A 15544-nucleotide genomic window follows, 5' to 3' on the forward strand; every position below is an offset into this window, starting at 1 on the left:
ACATGCTGATTAATTGAACTGCAGAAAAAATCTACAGTATAAACTGTGCTTTGTCTGTCTCTTTAATTAGACTTGTAACATCTGAAATCTTTTTTTAAGGTTTGTTAAAAGCACAGATAAACGTAATGAAAAGAGAGCACGAGGGACACCATTCTAGGTGATCATCCACTCATGCCCCAAAGGTTAAAAGCAAATGTCCTCAATGCAACGAGATCTAAGGGCCCACCTAAAACCTGTGAGAAAACCCACCACTCAGTACGGCTCTCATTCTTCTCATGTTAAAATGCTCCAACTTCAAGGCTGCACACAATGTGCTACGGGATGAACACATCTTGAACCTCAGGTGACGGACTCAATGAGGCCTCCCTTACCTGCAGGGGAATGGCTTATTCACCACACTGTGCTAATTGGTCACCTGGACAGAGTAACTGAATTACTTCTAAGAACTAAGAACAGGGCTTCAAAAGAATGAAAATCACCATTTAAAAGCAGCCCAGACTATGCAGACTACAAAACAATACAGAGGAACATTTAAATTAAAAAGTCACTAAGAAATAACCAAAGCTAATAGAAGCCAGTCAGCTCCAGAGGATCCCTAACAGACACACACCCCTCTGGTGGGAGAGCAAATCCAACTTCCCCAGGTAGCTGATCAAGCCGCCGCCTAGCAGAACCCTATGAATGAGTGAGGGCTTTTCTCTCCCCAGTGTCCTATACTCTTTCCCACTGCTAATCACTGAAAATGTACCACGAAGAAAATGGTCCTAAGCTCTACTAACTGGAAAGAGGAAAAAAATAAAGGATAGAAGGCAGAGTAGTACAATTTCAAAGAAGGACATAAACTATATTAGGAAGAGTCTGCAGGCATTACATGACTTTGTATGAAATACTGTATTCTTCTTATATATCCCTGGTACTAGATTAACAAAATAATCTCATTCTACAAAAATAAAATGTTGAAATGGAGATATTTAATTTTAAATTCTTAATATATACAAATAAGTAATATTTAATGCACTTTTACTCTGTTTACACAATCTTCAGTGGCTAGAAATCACAATAATTAAGAAGATGGAAAGGGCCTGCCATCCTTCCTAAGGTCACAGGTTCTGTTGATAAATTCTTACAACAGCTGATTGGAATATACGTTCAACTTCATATCTGAATTGTTTTACCTTGGAAACATGGTTGTTAAGATATCTCTATCCAAAGAAAGTATTCACGAAAACGGAAAGAAAATAATTCTGCTCTCTGGATTATAGAATAAAGGGTTCAGTACCACAAGATTTCCTTCACTGTAATACATTTTTCAGTTCAGCTTCTTTTGTATGTGATGCAAACACCTCTCCTGAAATGCTAGAGCTCAGAAAACAGCACTGACGGGAAGTGCCTTTAAATTTATCAAGTTTGGCAGCATCTCTATTCCAAAATTTAAACAAATGTTTCAATTCTGAACTCTAGATATGATAATGCTCCAGGTACTTTGATAGCTAAACCTGTCAAAATCACAGTATTTGCAAAGGGGTTTTATTGGGGGGGGGGGGGGGGTAATTCAAGCTCTTATTTTCATCAAGACAATATGGCATGTATATCAACATAAAACTAATAACCAAAATAAAAAGGGTGAACTGTAGCCAGAATCCTCGCAGGGAAACTAAAGCCTAGCAGTAAACTGTGTTAGAAAAATTTTGAAAGCCAGAGTAAGCACTCTGGCATCCAAAGCATTTCTGATGAAGGACCACTTCTTAGATGTTAATACAAAATGCAGAGTCTATCTCTTCAGCATATATATATCCTCTTCAATGAGAACACCTTCAGATTCTCTAGGAAACTGCTCTGAAAACAGAGTTTACGCTACAAAATAATAACCTGCCCGAATTTAGACAACACTTAATTTGTTTAGCTAGGAAGGACTATAACTCAATCAATTGAAACACTATTTTTTAAAAAGGCCATTCCTAGCTTTGTTATTTAAACATTAACAAACTATTATCATTTCAACATTATTAATTTTACCTATATTTTCGAATCCAAACATTTAAGTAGTCTATTTAATAAATTTAATAAAAATTAAAAATTTTACTTTAATTCCTACTGCCAATGTAACATTTTTATAGTTACCAAAAAGTAATACTAAAATGGCATATTTTTTATCATTTATATTTGTGAGACCTTGATTAGGTTCTAAAACAATACTATGCCCAACAGCACTAATGGTGGAAGTCATTGCCTTTGGCCTGCACTCATACACTGGAGCAGAAAGCTTTATAAAACATTTTATAGCATTACTCCAAATTGAAGGTTTTTGGCCTTAGCAAAGATGGCAGCAGATTATAACTAAAATATCTCTGATGTGAATATTAATACTTTGCAAATTATAAAAAATACCATAGGATGGCACTTTCAAAGGACCACTATCAATGAATGGGATGTACTTCCAATTCAGGCCTGAGGTTAAGGAGCCACAAATATGCTCAGATACTTCTGTGTGTGTGTGTGTGTGTGTGTGTGTATAAATAACATATTTTTAAAAACAACTTTTTAAACAGTTTCATCAGTATGACACAAACCCAAGTATATTTTTCACTTCATCTCTCCTCCAAAACTGTTAACAACAAAGAAGTAGGGAGTCCCAAAGTAATCGCATTACTACATGCCAAAATCACAGATAACAGCACAATCTAGGCTTCAAATATGTGAACCTGTTTATATAGAAGCTCAGAGTATGTATATCCTTAATGTCACCATTAACTTCAGGGAAAGTGATTCTGGAAAAATGTGCACTTGTCGTGTCACAATGACAGGGCACTGACAGCCTTATTTTGGTATGTTTTTGAGGAAATGTTTTCAAGGCCCATCCTCAAACATGGTTCTACTTTTGGCTTCATTTCTCTCAATACTGGTTCTGCCCTATTGGTTTCACAGGCTTATAAATGTTAAACATCAGAAATTAGTTTCACTTATTGTGGTTAGAAAAGGCTTTAAGAACTCTGGGACCTGTGCCTCTGAGCAAAGGCTTTATCAGCTGGTCCCAGTCGCTGCCTCTTGAGAAAAGAAAACGCTACTGATTAAAAACCAACATACCTGATTTCCAAAAGGACACCTACCATGCATGTATACATTTAATTTATAAAGGGTTTCTGCCCCAAACTCACATTACCTACTCAAAATCCCATCCCTCATCTCCATGGTGTTTGACGGCAAAGGGGTAAGTATGAAAAATTAAATCTCAAACTAAACTATCTGCTCCAGCATTCCATCTTGACTGCTTTGTTCTTCACAGGCACTTAATGAACACGGCATCGGTATCTTTCCAATGGCTGTGCTGCAACAGCACACATTTTCCAGACGTCTCTCCACTTACAGAGAGACAAGAATAGGACCCGAATTATTGTTTCTCTTTTAAACACTGACCCACATTGAATAAACTTCATTTAGTGCAGTAGACAGAGCATTACATTTGTATAGAAGTTAAAAGAACGCTTAAGAAAATGTTTACTACCCTAGCAAATGCTGAAAACCCCATGTATTTCTATAGCAATCTCATTTGTCACCAAGTATGACAGAAAATAACCACCCTTACAATGGAAAACACCTAGTCTGTATTATACAATTCCCACTTCTAAAGTAGCAGTATGACAAAGCAACACACAAAACCAGAAACCGAATATCCTCCAAGGAACCACATTTCTGAGGCCTCTAAGGCACACGTCTGCACATTCTCACAAGCAGCTTCAAAGGGCAGAGAAAGAAAAGCTCACAAGGAACACGGGTGAGGCAGACAAGGTGGAGCTAACATGCAACTGCTGCCTGACACACGGCCACAGGTGACCCTGTCTTCTCCCAGGGCATCATTTAAGCTTCAGGAAAAAAAGATAACTTCCGGTTTTTTCCCTACATAAAAATATAAACCTCACAAGCTACTTATGGCCAGAAGCCAAAAATAGAAAACAAACAGCCATTAATGGTAGGTTTTTGACATCTGATGATATAAGGGTGAAATAGTATTTCCGCAGAAAAATTTATTAAAATAGTAATTTCATCACTAGTCTGTTAGAAAAAATGCTCACCTGCAGGTGAGTAAGAAAGAAGAGTACACATGGCCAACGGTTTACACAGACGACAGACGATGCTGTCCATGTAATCAAACACCGTGGAGCAGTTACAGCTTAAGAATACAATGAAGGAGCTGGAGATATGCTAAAAATAAAAGCTACAGTAGAGCCTTTGTCCTAGAAAGGACAAAAACACCTACAAAACAGCAATAGCAACAAGGAAATGTATGCCAATATGAGCCCTCTACTCTGTGTGTGACCTTGCCTAGCTACACCTTGGAGTGATCCCTAATTAGAGGAATATTCCCCCAGAAGGTGCAAGTCAGAATCTTCCAGAAGCCTGTGTACTTGGAAAAAGAATATTCAAAGTATCTGTTAGTTTTAAACTATAAACTATACTTATGTAAATTTTAAAAATTGAAAATTCTTTAGGGCTAAATTCTTTAGTGCAGAATATGAAGAAAGCATTTTGGGGAACAAGGGTTAGGAAAACACTGCGAGATGTGACACTACAACACACAGGACCCTCAGGGAGAGTTAAACTGAGTTAAAGATGCAAACAGAAAAAGAAAACTGGCCTTTTCATCATAAAGGACAAAGAGCTCTCTGAACTAGGTAAAATCTAGGGTTCAAAACCAATCACGGATTACTTCTACCATAAGTTTTAGACTTTATTTTGCAATAAATGGCCGAACAAGAGGGAAGAAAATAGACAGGAAGGAAAATCTTGGATCAAATATCTGAATAATGAACTTACTTATGATCATAAAAGGAACGTACATCCATTTTAGAAAATCTGGAAATGAGAAACTGTGTCATCAGTTTGACTTACCTCTCGGGTAGCTAGCTGGTTGCTGAGTTCCTCGGCCTTCTCAATATTCCACTCTTCCACGGCCTGGTCTATGCTCTTTTCAAGGCCCGACTAGAAAGAAACAAAATCTAAAACTTAAAGGCAGGAAAGAAAGGCAAGCAAACATTTGCTAGCAAAGGCTATGTAGCAACGCTAGTTTGAGAACTACTGACCTAAGCAATACCTTCAATTTCCTTCAACACCTTATCTTGTTTTGGCTTTCCCAACCATTTCTTTCTGCTACTTTGACATCTAGGTGTCTCAGCAATGTCAGAGAAAATCAAATAACTCAATTCACTGGCTTCACTAAAAGCTATTTTTCAAACTCAGCTGGGTGGGCTCTCAATCCTTCCCTTGAAAATTCCCATATTCCTCTAAGAAGCTGTTCCACGTCTTTTCCATTTTTTCCAAATGCCCTCAACCCTACCTCCTCCTTTTTCAGATTCTAACTCTACCCCTACTTCACAGGTGTCCAAGGCACGGGTAAGGGAGGAACGAGAAGAACCAAGGATCTGTATGTCTTTTCTTCCTCTCGCCCACCTTAAAAGGAGTTATCTTCACGTATTGTTCTTCATTCCTTACTGCCTCCAGGAAAGAATCGTCTCCCTTGGCAAGACCAACCGCACCACCTGTGCTCATCATAATCCCATCTACCTGCATGCTATCCACAACTCTGACCTTTACATTTTCTCCCCCCTTTCCATCTTTCACCCTACAAACAAGCCTGTCCTCCCCATTCTGAATCAGGGGCCAGGTGGAATGACTCAACTCCTTTCTGCAAATTTCTTACGTTAGTATTTCCTCTCCCTCTTCTAAAACACTCTACCAGTTGCCCCGTGTCACCTAACTCAAACCCTAGCCTTCTACAGTCACAGGGGACACCGTCTGTGGTCCTGCTACTCAACCACCTTTGCTGACTACATCCCCGTTCTTCAAACCGTTTCCCCAAATGCCTATCTTTAGTCTCCTTTGAGCACCTTTACTAGGCAGTCCTGCAGACTCTGTAAGTGGCCCCTCCTCTTCTTACTTCTCATTGGCCCAGTAACTCAATCCTAGGGCTTCAGTTTATTTGTTTAAGCTGCTTTGGATCTCTATGTAATTTAAAACATCTGGCCTCTCACCTGTATCAAGATCTACAGCTCCAGCTACTTGCTAGTTATCTTCAGATTGAAGGCAGGGTCTTCCACATTTATGATGCCCAAAAACAAGCTCCTCACTCCCACCCTGCTTCTCCTTTAGAGCTGACTCCCTAATAAGTTCCCCCAATAAACTCCTTAGTTAGCGTCAATGCCTCCAATCCTGTGCTCTTAGTTTAACTATTTTGTAGTGTCTCTCATTTGTCCTTTCTGTGCTTCTTAGGGCTTCATAATCTCGTTTGAAAGATTATAAAAATCTCCAAATTGGTCTTCTATCTTTCCAAAGCGGATACCATGTCACCACCCAGCTTAAAACAGTATCACTCGCTTACTGCTTTTGAATAGCGCCCAAATCCCTCCACAACAGGGTCCCGAATGCTCTCTCAGCCCCAACTAGGGCAATGCTGTACTTCCTCCTGGCTCACTGCATTCCAGCCAGGCTGACCTTCTTACAGTTACTCGAACGACCCATGACGAAGGGCTCTTTCTTCCCTAGGATCTTTATCCAGGTTATTACCTCTGCACTAGCATTCCTCATTTAGGTGGTTCCTTGCTATCCTTCAGGTCTCAGTGAAATGGCATCTTCTGAGAAAGGTCTCTGACCACAATAAACTCAAGAAGGGCCTCCATTTGAATTTCTTCACAATACCTTGTTCATTACCTTCTTAACAGTTTGTTTTTAATGACTTATAACTATATATTGACTTGTTTATCTAGCACCTTGTTTGGCACATAGTAGGCATTTTAACATTTTCTCCTAATGAATTAATGAGAACTACTTCAGGCAAGGATAATTACAAGCAATTCCTACGGAGTAATATAAGACACAATAAAAAAGACCTTACCTTCTCAACTTTTTTCTTTTTAACAGGGGGTTCAAATCTGTCATTGACTCCAAAATATTGAGTTAGTTCCTTCCAATGGGTTTCATTTGGGGACTGTTCACTATAAGCAGACAGACAATACATTTTGCATTAAATGTACTCATTTTTACTTTTATTGTTTTTAATTGGTTATTAGGATATTACAACTAGTTCTTATGTTTCAGAGGTAAGTAGTTTAACTACTTGTATAAATTCTACAAATACTGTCTAGAACAGACAAATATTTTTAATTCCACCTACCTATGAGATTCTTCTTCAGTCTTCAATTTACCTGGAAAGAATTCACAAAGTGAAGTATTTAGTTATTTCAATATTACATTTATTAAAAACTAATGAGCTCAATTATTCACAGTTTAACATTAGCACTAATTAATCTGAATTAAAACAAAATACCTTTTCTGGAGCGTTTTCTTTTTTTCCTTCTGAATCTTGAAGCTGAGATTTTCTGGTCAGAGTGTTTTTTATGCAAGTCTTGAAATTTCTATAGAAAAGTTAAAAAAAAAAAAGAGGCAAATATATTTTGAAGCAAAGCATATTCACAAAATAGCAAACTTGCTTAGTAATTAAAAAATTATATTCTAGTATTTATAAACATATAAATTTAACTTCTTGAGATGCTCCATTCTCCAAGACTCTTTCACAACCTGAGTTTCCATCTTACTTTATTTCTAAAAGTCAATCTGATAATCTGACAGTAAAATTAAATGACTCATAGATAACAAAAAAATAAAATTAAGATAGAAATTCCTCCTGTACCGTGCTAGGCAAAGCAGCTAATCCTACCAAATGTTTCTCTTTTTATGAAAAAGAGAACAAAAATGAAAGCAAGTAATTGAGTGGCCAGTGGACTGACCACAGACCCCCAGGGTAAAAAAAGAATTGAGTGAATCTTTCCTGCCTATTATCTCCTAAGAACATACACACATGAGCATGTAAAACAGGCTTTAATAGGAACACATCAGGGAAAACCTACATTCCACACATGTATGGGGATTCCAGAAGGACACTGTTCATATGCATTTGCATTTGCATTTGCCTCTGCTTCAGTTTTTGGTCCATCCGCAGGGGAATGTGAGGTCTCCGTCTCTGTGATGGTCCCATCTTCTCTGTCTTCCTGTAGGTTCAGTCCAGAGTTCTCTAGGGTGTCTTCACCTTCAGAACTGAACGCATCGTCTTCGCTTAGGCCAGGAGGTAGGAGCCCGCTCCACATCTTTCCTTCTGAAGGGAAGGGGACAAATGCAGCCATTCACAGGAGGCATGTGAGGAATTCTAAAGCCATTAACGACACCCAGAAGCCCAATACTTACACCTATAGTTTGGGAAAAACCCTCTACACTTTTTAAAAATCTGTAATGGAATATACCCTCCATATTAAAATATGCTTATATAAATAAAATCTTTGCTTATACAAATAAAAAGTGTAAAGCAGTTTGGCAAGTTGTTACCAGACACATAAAGAAAACAGGACCTTGATTCTCTATCATACACTTAATTTTGCCTAAAAAAAGAAAATCCAGTAAAAGTATCCATTGCTCAAGAATGGTTGAGCATCAACCTACGAACTGGGAGGTCACTGTTCAATTCCCGGTCAGGGCACATGCCCAGGTTGTGGGCTCAATTCCCAGCAGGAGGCGTGCAGGAGGCAGCCAACCAATGACTCTCACCGATGTTTCTCTCTCTCCCTTTCTCTCTCTGAAATCAATAAGAAACATATTTAAGTTTTAAAAAATTTTTTAAAAAAGAATGTTAAGAGCCTAACAATATACACTGCAGGTCATTTAAGAACTATAATACTATATTTCAAGCTACAACAACTAGAGAAGACAACTAAATTGAATATTTCACCTGTATTTGAATGTATAAAATGTTCAGGGGTCTAAGGGGCAGGAAAACAATTATTCGAAAAAAATTTTAAGCTGTACACAAACAAGTAGCTTGAGAAAGTGTGATGGTAAAAAGGATATCCTAGTTTAAAATTTAATACTATTTGCTAAAATAATATTAAATGGAGTATAATCTTAACATTTTAACAAAAACATATAGCTTTTTCTGAATAACAATACTGTATTGGGGAAACTAATGTTAAAGTTCAGAATAATATTCAGCATTAATATACAACCCACTGATAGAGAAAACCATCAGCTATTGTTAAGTTTAATAAAAATAATTTTAAAAATTGGAGTTGTAATCAATTTGCTCAAATTAAGATAACCGAGTACATTTTCACTATTAATCTCCATGGCACAGTCTAATTTAGCATACATATTGAGCCAAAACCAGTTTGTTTAAAAGATGCCCAAAACAGAGAAGTGGTTGTACTGCTCATGAATTACTATCAACATGAAGGAATAAAATGGAAGAATGGGAATCTTTTTTGCTGAGTTTTCTGCCCCCTGTTGTAATTACCCTAGTAACAAAATCACCATTATCACTGAGACAAAGACATCATGGGCTTTCCCGTAACTGAATAATGAATTCCTGATGTCTTTAAGGACCTCCTCCCAGGTCCAAAGAATCAGAGCTTACTTTCTGCCACTTTGGTCCAGACTTATCAATTGTTAGCTCACAAAACATCCTCACCAACATATTCTCTTGGCTTTTTAAGAGGAAGGGCTCTGACATCTAACTGTTCCAAATGTAATCCTGTCTCTACCATATACTAGTGGTATGTGGAAATCATTTTTTAACACCTCAGTTTTTTCATCTGTAATACAGGGATAATTATGCTGCATACAGGGTTATTCTGAGGATCAAACGAAATAAGCCATGAAAACACTCAACAGTGTTAGGAGGTTCCAGGGGCTCGATGAATGCTAAGTTCTTTTTGCTATTATTATTTCTGTGGCTATGTACTACGTTTTGATCACTTCTATTACGGGTGGCAGCATTCATAGGGTAGTTTTGAAGTTTCTCATGTTTGACATGCAGTCACTTAACAACTGGTACAAATCATTTACTTTCCTGACTTCCACAGGCTGACAAAGTTTCTATAAAAAATGTTGGTGTCTGGTTTTCTGAATGGAGCAATAAAACCAAAAGCAAATTACCTGAAGATAATGGAGCTTAAGCTTCAAGGCTCATTTGCACAGAACACTCTACCTAATTTTCTATTTAGAATATGTATTCTTTTTTTTTTTTTTTAAAGAGACCCAAAATTATATAGGCTCCAGGCCCCATAAAACCTGGATGCACCCCTAAACCAGGCCTGAGGATTTTACAAGTTGGAATGGAGGTCATCTTGAGATAAATACGTCAATATTAAAAAACAGATGTTATGCTATTAATGAAAGTATTTCTACTGTTATGAAAAGCAGGGAGAGGGGAGCAATAAGAAGCTCCAACATGACTTTGACACTGGTATATAATATACCTTTGGGCTCATTATCCGCTTCAGGATTTAAGCATAGTAACAAATTTCAAATTTAGCTTTCTTAGCATAACTGGGGTTCTTCTATAACTGAAACCACTGTTTCTTTTCCCTTATCACAGCATCTTTTGCATGCCCACTGTGTGTCAGGCACTCTTGAAGACATGGGACAGCAGTGTACAAAACAGGCAAAAAGGCCTAACTTCATGGAGCTGATATTCTACACACGCGGCAAGCTTCTGTCCATCAGCAGCAAAGTACTACTCAGTCCAGACTTCAGTTGTAGCTGCTCATGAAAGGCATGTGCCTCTCAGATAGGCCCAGTTCTTCCACTGGACCACGACTTTAGCGCCTCTACAGGGCAGTCTATGCTTTGGGCACCCAAATGTGCTTCTAGGTTGCCCTGGAGAGGACATGCCTTTCCACATCAGCCCTCAAGCAGTTATCTCTTTTTGATTGGGTTTTTTTTTTTGGATTTTCTCAAAATCATGTTTTTAGCTTTTGCTGATGTGGCATTAAGAACTGTCCTCAGTGTGGCACTGGCTGGTATGATTCCTTATGTGTGCCCACAGAAAATGAAATAATTAAAAGAACTTTTAAAAGTGCGCTCTACATCCAAATCCATAAAATAAGGTATGTTTCAGAACTCAATTACTAAACACCTTTAATATGCCATTCTCCTGTAACTGTTTAAAAAAACATACAAAACACCTACATACAAGAGCAACCTAAACACAATGGCTTCTAATAAACACAGATAACTCACTGATGAGCCTACAAAGTAGAGCAGCCCACATGAGCAGAAGCTCAACTGTAAATCAGCCAATATGGAATGGCTGCTTTGTGACATGCTTTGGGCTCATGTTTGAAAACACCATCTTTCTATTCGTGGCATATACATGCCTTTCAAACATTTCCAACTGTACTGTGTTAGGCCTCATGTTATTTCCATTTTGGCTATTCTGATTCTCTATTTCTTTGGAGTGTCTCTTATGTCATACCTTTCAGAGCATATTCCTTTATTTTAAAGTGGATCACTCCAAATTACCCTTTAAATGTGAAAATTACTCAGCCATTCCTAAGAGACATGGTATATCAGAGAACTAGAAACTTAAGGTTTTTGTGTGTGGATTCTAGCCAGGTCTATACAAGTCCATATATTAATACATAACCTTTCAGTTTTTAGCCTGTAACTCAAATAATTTTTAATTTAATCATTTTGCCCCAAAAAGATGTGTATTATTCAGAAGCCCTTTTTAGCCTATAATTTTGAATATCACTTTCTTCATTTCATACACACTCTACTTCTGAAGTTAAGGTGTTTTTCTCATTCCACAATTATTCTTTTAAAATATTCTGTGTGCCAGGCCGGGCGTGGCTCAGTGGTTGAGCGTTGACCTAGGATCCAGGTGATCAGGGTTCGATTCCCGGTCAGGGCACATGCCTGGTTGCGGGCTTGATCAATGACTCTCTCATCATTGATGTTTCTATCTCTCTCTCTCCCTCTCCTTTCCTCTCTCTGAAATCAATAAAGATATATTTAAAAATAAAAAAAATAAAAATAAAATAAAAAATTCTGTGTATACTACACAGAACACATCTTTAGTCCTGGACTGGTACAATTGACTATGCACTGAAAATATTTATGTATCATTCTAGGTTGACTGGCTGGGTTTTCTTTTGCCCTTGAAAACCTACCACAGTCACTATTTATTAGCACACTTGGGCAGACAGCAATGCATCAAGAACATGACACAGTTCAGCAATTCCTAATCTAAGTTTTTTAAAAGTTTTATGAAGATAGTAATGGAGGTCTCTAAGCTAATTTCAATAGTCAAAAAGCACAACGTATTTTCCCCTCAAACAATAACATCCACCTTTAGATGAAACTAAAACTCAATGACGCATTATCCTTCACCACATATTCCTTGACCAGAGGTTCTGACTTGTAGCTACAGACCTGATTCTTATTTTTTTTAAAAACTAATGAATATACTTTAGTAGACACAATCTTTCAAAATATGGTACCCATGGAGATATCAAATGATAATAAAGAGGGTTTTAGGTTGTGAAAGGATTGGGAACAGCTGGTAGAACAGGAAAAGACTTGGTTTTGAAAGTTGAAGACAGGTTTCCAGTTCTGAGCAACATAATTGTGGGCAAGATACTGCATTTTGCCTGGGTCTCTATTCTGAAACTATAACTATGGAGGTCTGATCAGATGATCTCTGGCATGTCTTGCAGCTTTAAAATGTTTCTTTATGGATCTTAATAGTGTATGTGCCCAAATATTCTATCAGCTCACTTTGCTGCAACACTCCTTCTCTCCCAGTCAGACGCAATAGTGATTAAACCCCAATACCCCAGTAGATAAGGCTCTCTCCTCAACCTAGCTGCCACAGCCAAGATTGACAGTTTCAGTTAGACTCTGCACTTCACACAGGACATCTCAAAGATAATCTAGACAAAGGGAAGAAAACCCCAGTTATGGCAGAACAGAACCAGAAAAAGGAAACAAAGCAGGTAACTGCTATACATAGTATACAAACAATGTGACAGGTACTGATTCACCATTAATCTCACAACCATACTTCCACTAGGAAAATTACCTTTTACAAATAAGGCAACTGACTTGTGTAATGTACCATGATCCACTTATTTTACAAAAATGGAACTCTATAGCTTCAAATTATAAACTTATACGAGGACAGAGTTTTAATTACTAATATATACTTGGAGACAAAGATTTGAAAGTGTGTCTGAAGAATGACTCTAGCCTATAATCCCAGACTTGCTAAAATTTGATAAAGAAAATTTCTTCATCACTGTTTAAGTGCAGAAAGCTATGTAAGATGATACACTAAACTGCAAAAATGAAAGTCACATTCAGGTAATACTGTCATTTTTGTGAGCAACCAGTCAGCTTGCCTATAACCAAAACCCAAAAGATATAATCCCAGCAGTTTAATGAGTAAATGTCTCCTGTCTCTAATATTCCAGAATTTCAATTCCTTTTTCATCAAATGACGCTGCCTTATTTCCCACATTCGGTATTCAATTAGGAATAATCACAGGAAGCTGAACCCTGACTGATATGAATTTAACCTTACTTGTCTAATAATAGTAAACCTAAAGAGGATGTTAAGTAATTTACACGATAATCAGTTTCTGTGACTTGGAGTAAGTTACCTAACTAAAATACTTTTAAACAGGTACTATCAACATTAATGTAAAACATCATATTTACTTTTATGAAATAAACGTGTTCCCTCTTCTCAAAAAGGCAGAAAGTACAAGTGGATCACAGGCCTGCCTTCGGGTTTAAGTTACCAATCCGATCACCCAGATAAGCTATTAATGTATTTAGCAGGATTTTGCAAGCATGCACATGTTTTAGTTTTAAAGAGACTGTCTGTTTAGTCCAGCCGTGGAAAACACTTAGACCCAAGAAAGCTTTACAGTTAGGCAGCAACATTCCGGGGCTCCTTTTAGGTCGGATGCCGCTGCGAAAATACTTACGAGGTTCAAGACTGTCAGAGGGTGGCTCGAGAAAGCTTCACCCCGGCCCCTCGGCCGCACAACCCGGAACTCCGCAGGCTGTCGCAGCCGGTGTCACCCTCCGGTCCCCAACCGGGATTCCCGTCCCGGGCCCAGCACTAGGCGCCGAAGGTTCCGGCACGGGACGTCTAGCCCGCTGACACTCCCATTAACCTCAGCTCTGTCCCGGGCCTCAGCAACTGTAGCAGGAGCCCGTTTCCATCATCGGAAGCCTCCTCGCCCCTCTCACCGGGGCCGGGGTGGGACGGAGGACTCGACCCCTCTCCAACCCACAGGCTGGGAAAGGCGCCGCGACGCCCCTTCCGGGCGAGTCCGAGGCCGGCCCCGCCGACGCTCCCGTGGGCCGGGCCAGGGCGGCTCGGCCGAAAGGCTGCGCGGCCGCCCACACTGGCTCCCTGTCTCCCCGCACCGGGCCCTCCCCGAGCCCTCACGCCGGAGACCGAGCCGCCCGGCAGCCAGCCCCACAAGCAGCCCTACTCACCACCGGCCCGGAGCCAGCCGCCCGGCAGCCATCTTAAGACCCCGCCAACATCGCGCCTTCTCATTGGCTCCGGCATCCCAGCCAATGGGCTGCGGCGGTTCTGGCCCGGCGGTCGCCATGGCAACCGGCCGCGCTCGGTTTCCTTCCGCTTCTTGTCCCTCACTGTTTTCCCTCGTTCTTCTGGCCGTCCCTCCGGGCTTTGTTGTTTGTCCATCTCCCGCCTGCGCCGGTGCTGGCTTAGACCTCGACCTGAGCCCGCTCCCGAGGAGAGAGGGTCGCCGCCCCGCTCTGCAGGCCCCGCCGGGAGCGCGGCCGCTCGCTCTCCCGCTGCCGCCGCCTCTCGGTTCGCGCGGGGCGAGCCGGCGGCCCGGCCGGTGCCGGAGGGAGCGGGCGGCTCCTGCGCTCCGGGCGCTTCGCCGCCCGCGCTGCTCCCCCGGCCCGGCCCCGCGCTTCCTGAACTTTCCCGTGGCGGCCACCGTTTTAGGGGGAGCTTAGGCAACGAGCCGGGAGCAACCACCCAGAAAAAGGGCGCAGTGAAAAAAGCAAAACAACAACGTCGTCGCGATGGGAGTGGGGCTGTTTTAGGAGGGTTCCGTGTTCCGTAATAATAAGACGGAGAATACTCCCGTGCTTCAGTGTAGTAACGTTTATGGAAGAAGACACATAAAGCCCTTAACCTGGCCCACAGTGATGCCGTCTGAGCCACTGATTGTCAGCAATGCCTCTCTTTGAAACATTCTGGAAATGTACAGAAATGCTGCACGGCACGCAACTTTAGGTCACGATTTGATATAAGCAGGTCTTGAAGCTTTTTCCTTGGCTGCCCCCCGCCTCGCCCCCAGCGTCCTCCAGGGGTGCCAGCCTGCGGCGCGGTTTCCCCCCCCCCCCCCCCGAATCACAGCGACACCTGGACTCAGGCCGGGCGCTCGGGGCCTTTGAACAACGTGCTCACAGCCTCTGCGTCTAGAGCGGAGGCGGAGCTGAGCTGTGCGAGGATCTGTGTGAAACTGTCCTGGCCAAACGCGTCCCCTTTCTCAAGTGGAGTTTTCCCTAGATCCGAAACCTTAGAGAGCTGAGCACTTTAAAGAAAGGATGTGCGTGAAAGCCCCGACGGAGCTGTGGCATTGGGCCTCCTAACTGCTGTGTTAATCGGCTGGACACAGACCCCGCGCCTTCAGCAGCAGCAATGTGTTTCTCCCGGTGCTGAAGGTTG

The 15544-nt window shown here is 40.7% G+C and overlaps 1 protein-coding gene across 2 annotated transcripts in view; it reads right to left on the bottom strand.

The window, feature by feature from the left end:
• Positions 1–14407, bottom strand: part of FAM204A (family with sequence similarity 204 member A) — a 23700-nt gene extending 9293 nt beyond the window's left edge. Inside the window, exons 1-6 of one of the 2 annotated variants that reach the window (XM_087823979.1) lie at positions 14332–14407; positions 7899–8143; positions 7319–7406; positions 7166–7196; positions 6887–6986; positions 4888–4977 (exon numbers count right to left, since the gene is read on the bottom strand). In XM_087823979.1, the coding sequence (XP_087680105.1) occupies positions 4888–4977; positions 6887–6986; positions 7166–7196; positions 7319–7406; positions 7899–8143; positions 14332–14407 (630 nt within the window). Of the gene's footprint in view, positions 1–4887; positions 4978–6886; positions 6987–7165; positions 7197–7318; positions 7407–7898; positions 8144–13811; positions 13908–14331 lie in introns of those variants that run through there. The other variant, XM_016206337.2, reaches the window with a different exon arrangement.
• Positions 14408–15544: the final 1137 nt, after the last annotated feature.

Source organism: Miniopterus natalensis, chromosome 14 (genome assembly GCF_054644295.1).
Source record: "Miniopterus natalensis isolate mMinNat1 chromosome 14, mMinNat1.hap1, whole genome shotgun sequence".
Lineage (NCBI taxonomy): Eukaryota > Metazoa > Chordata > Mammalia > Chiroptera > Miniopteridae > Miniopterus > Miniopterus natalensis.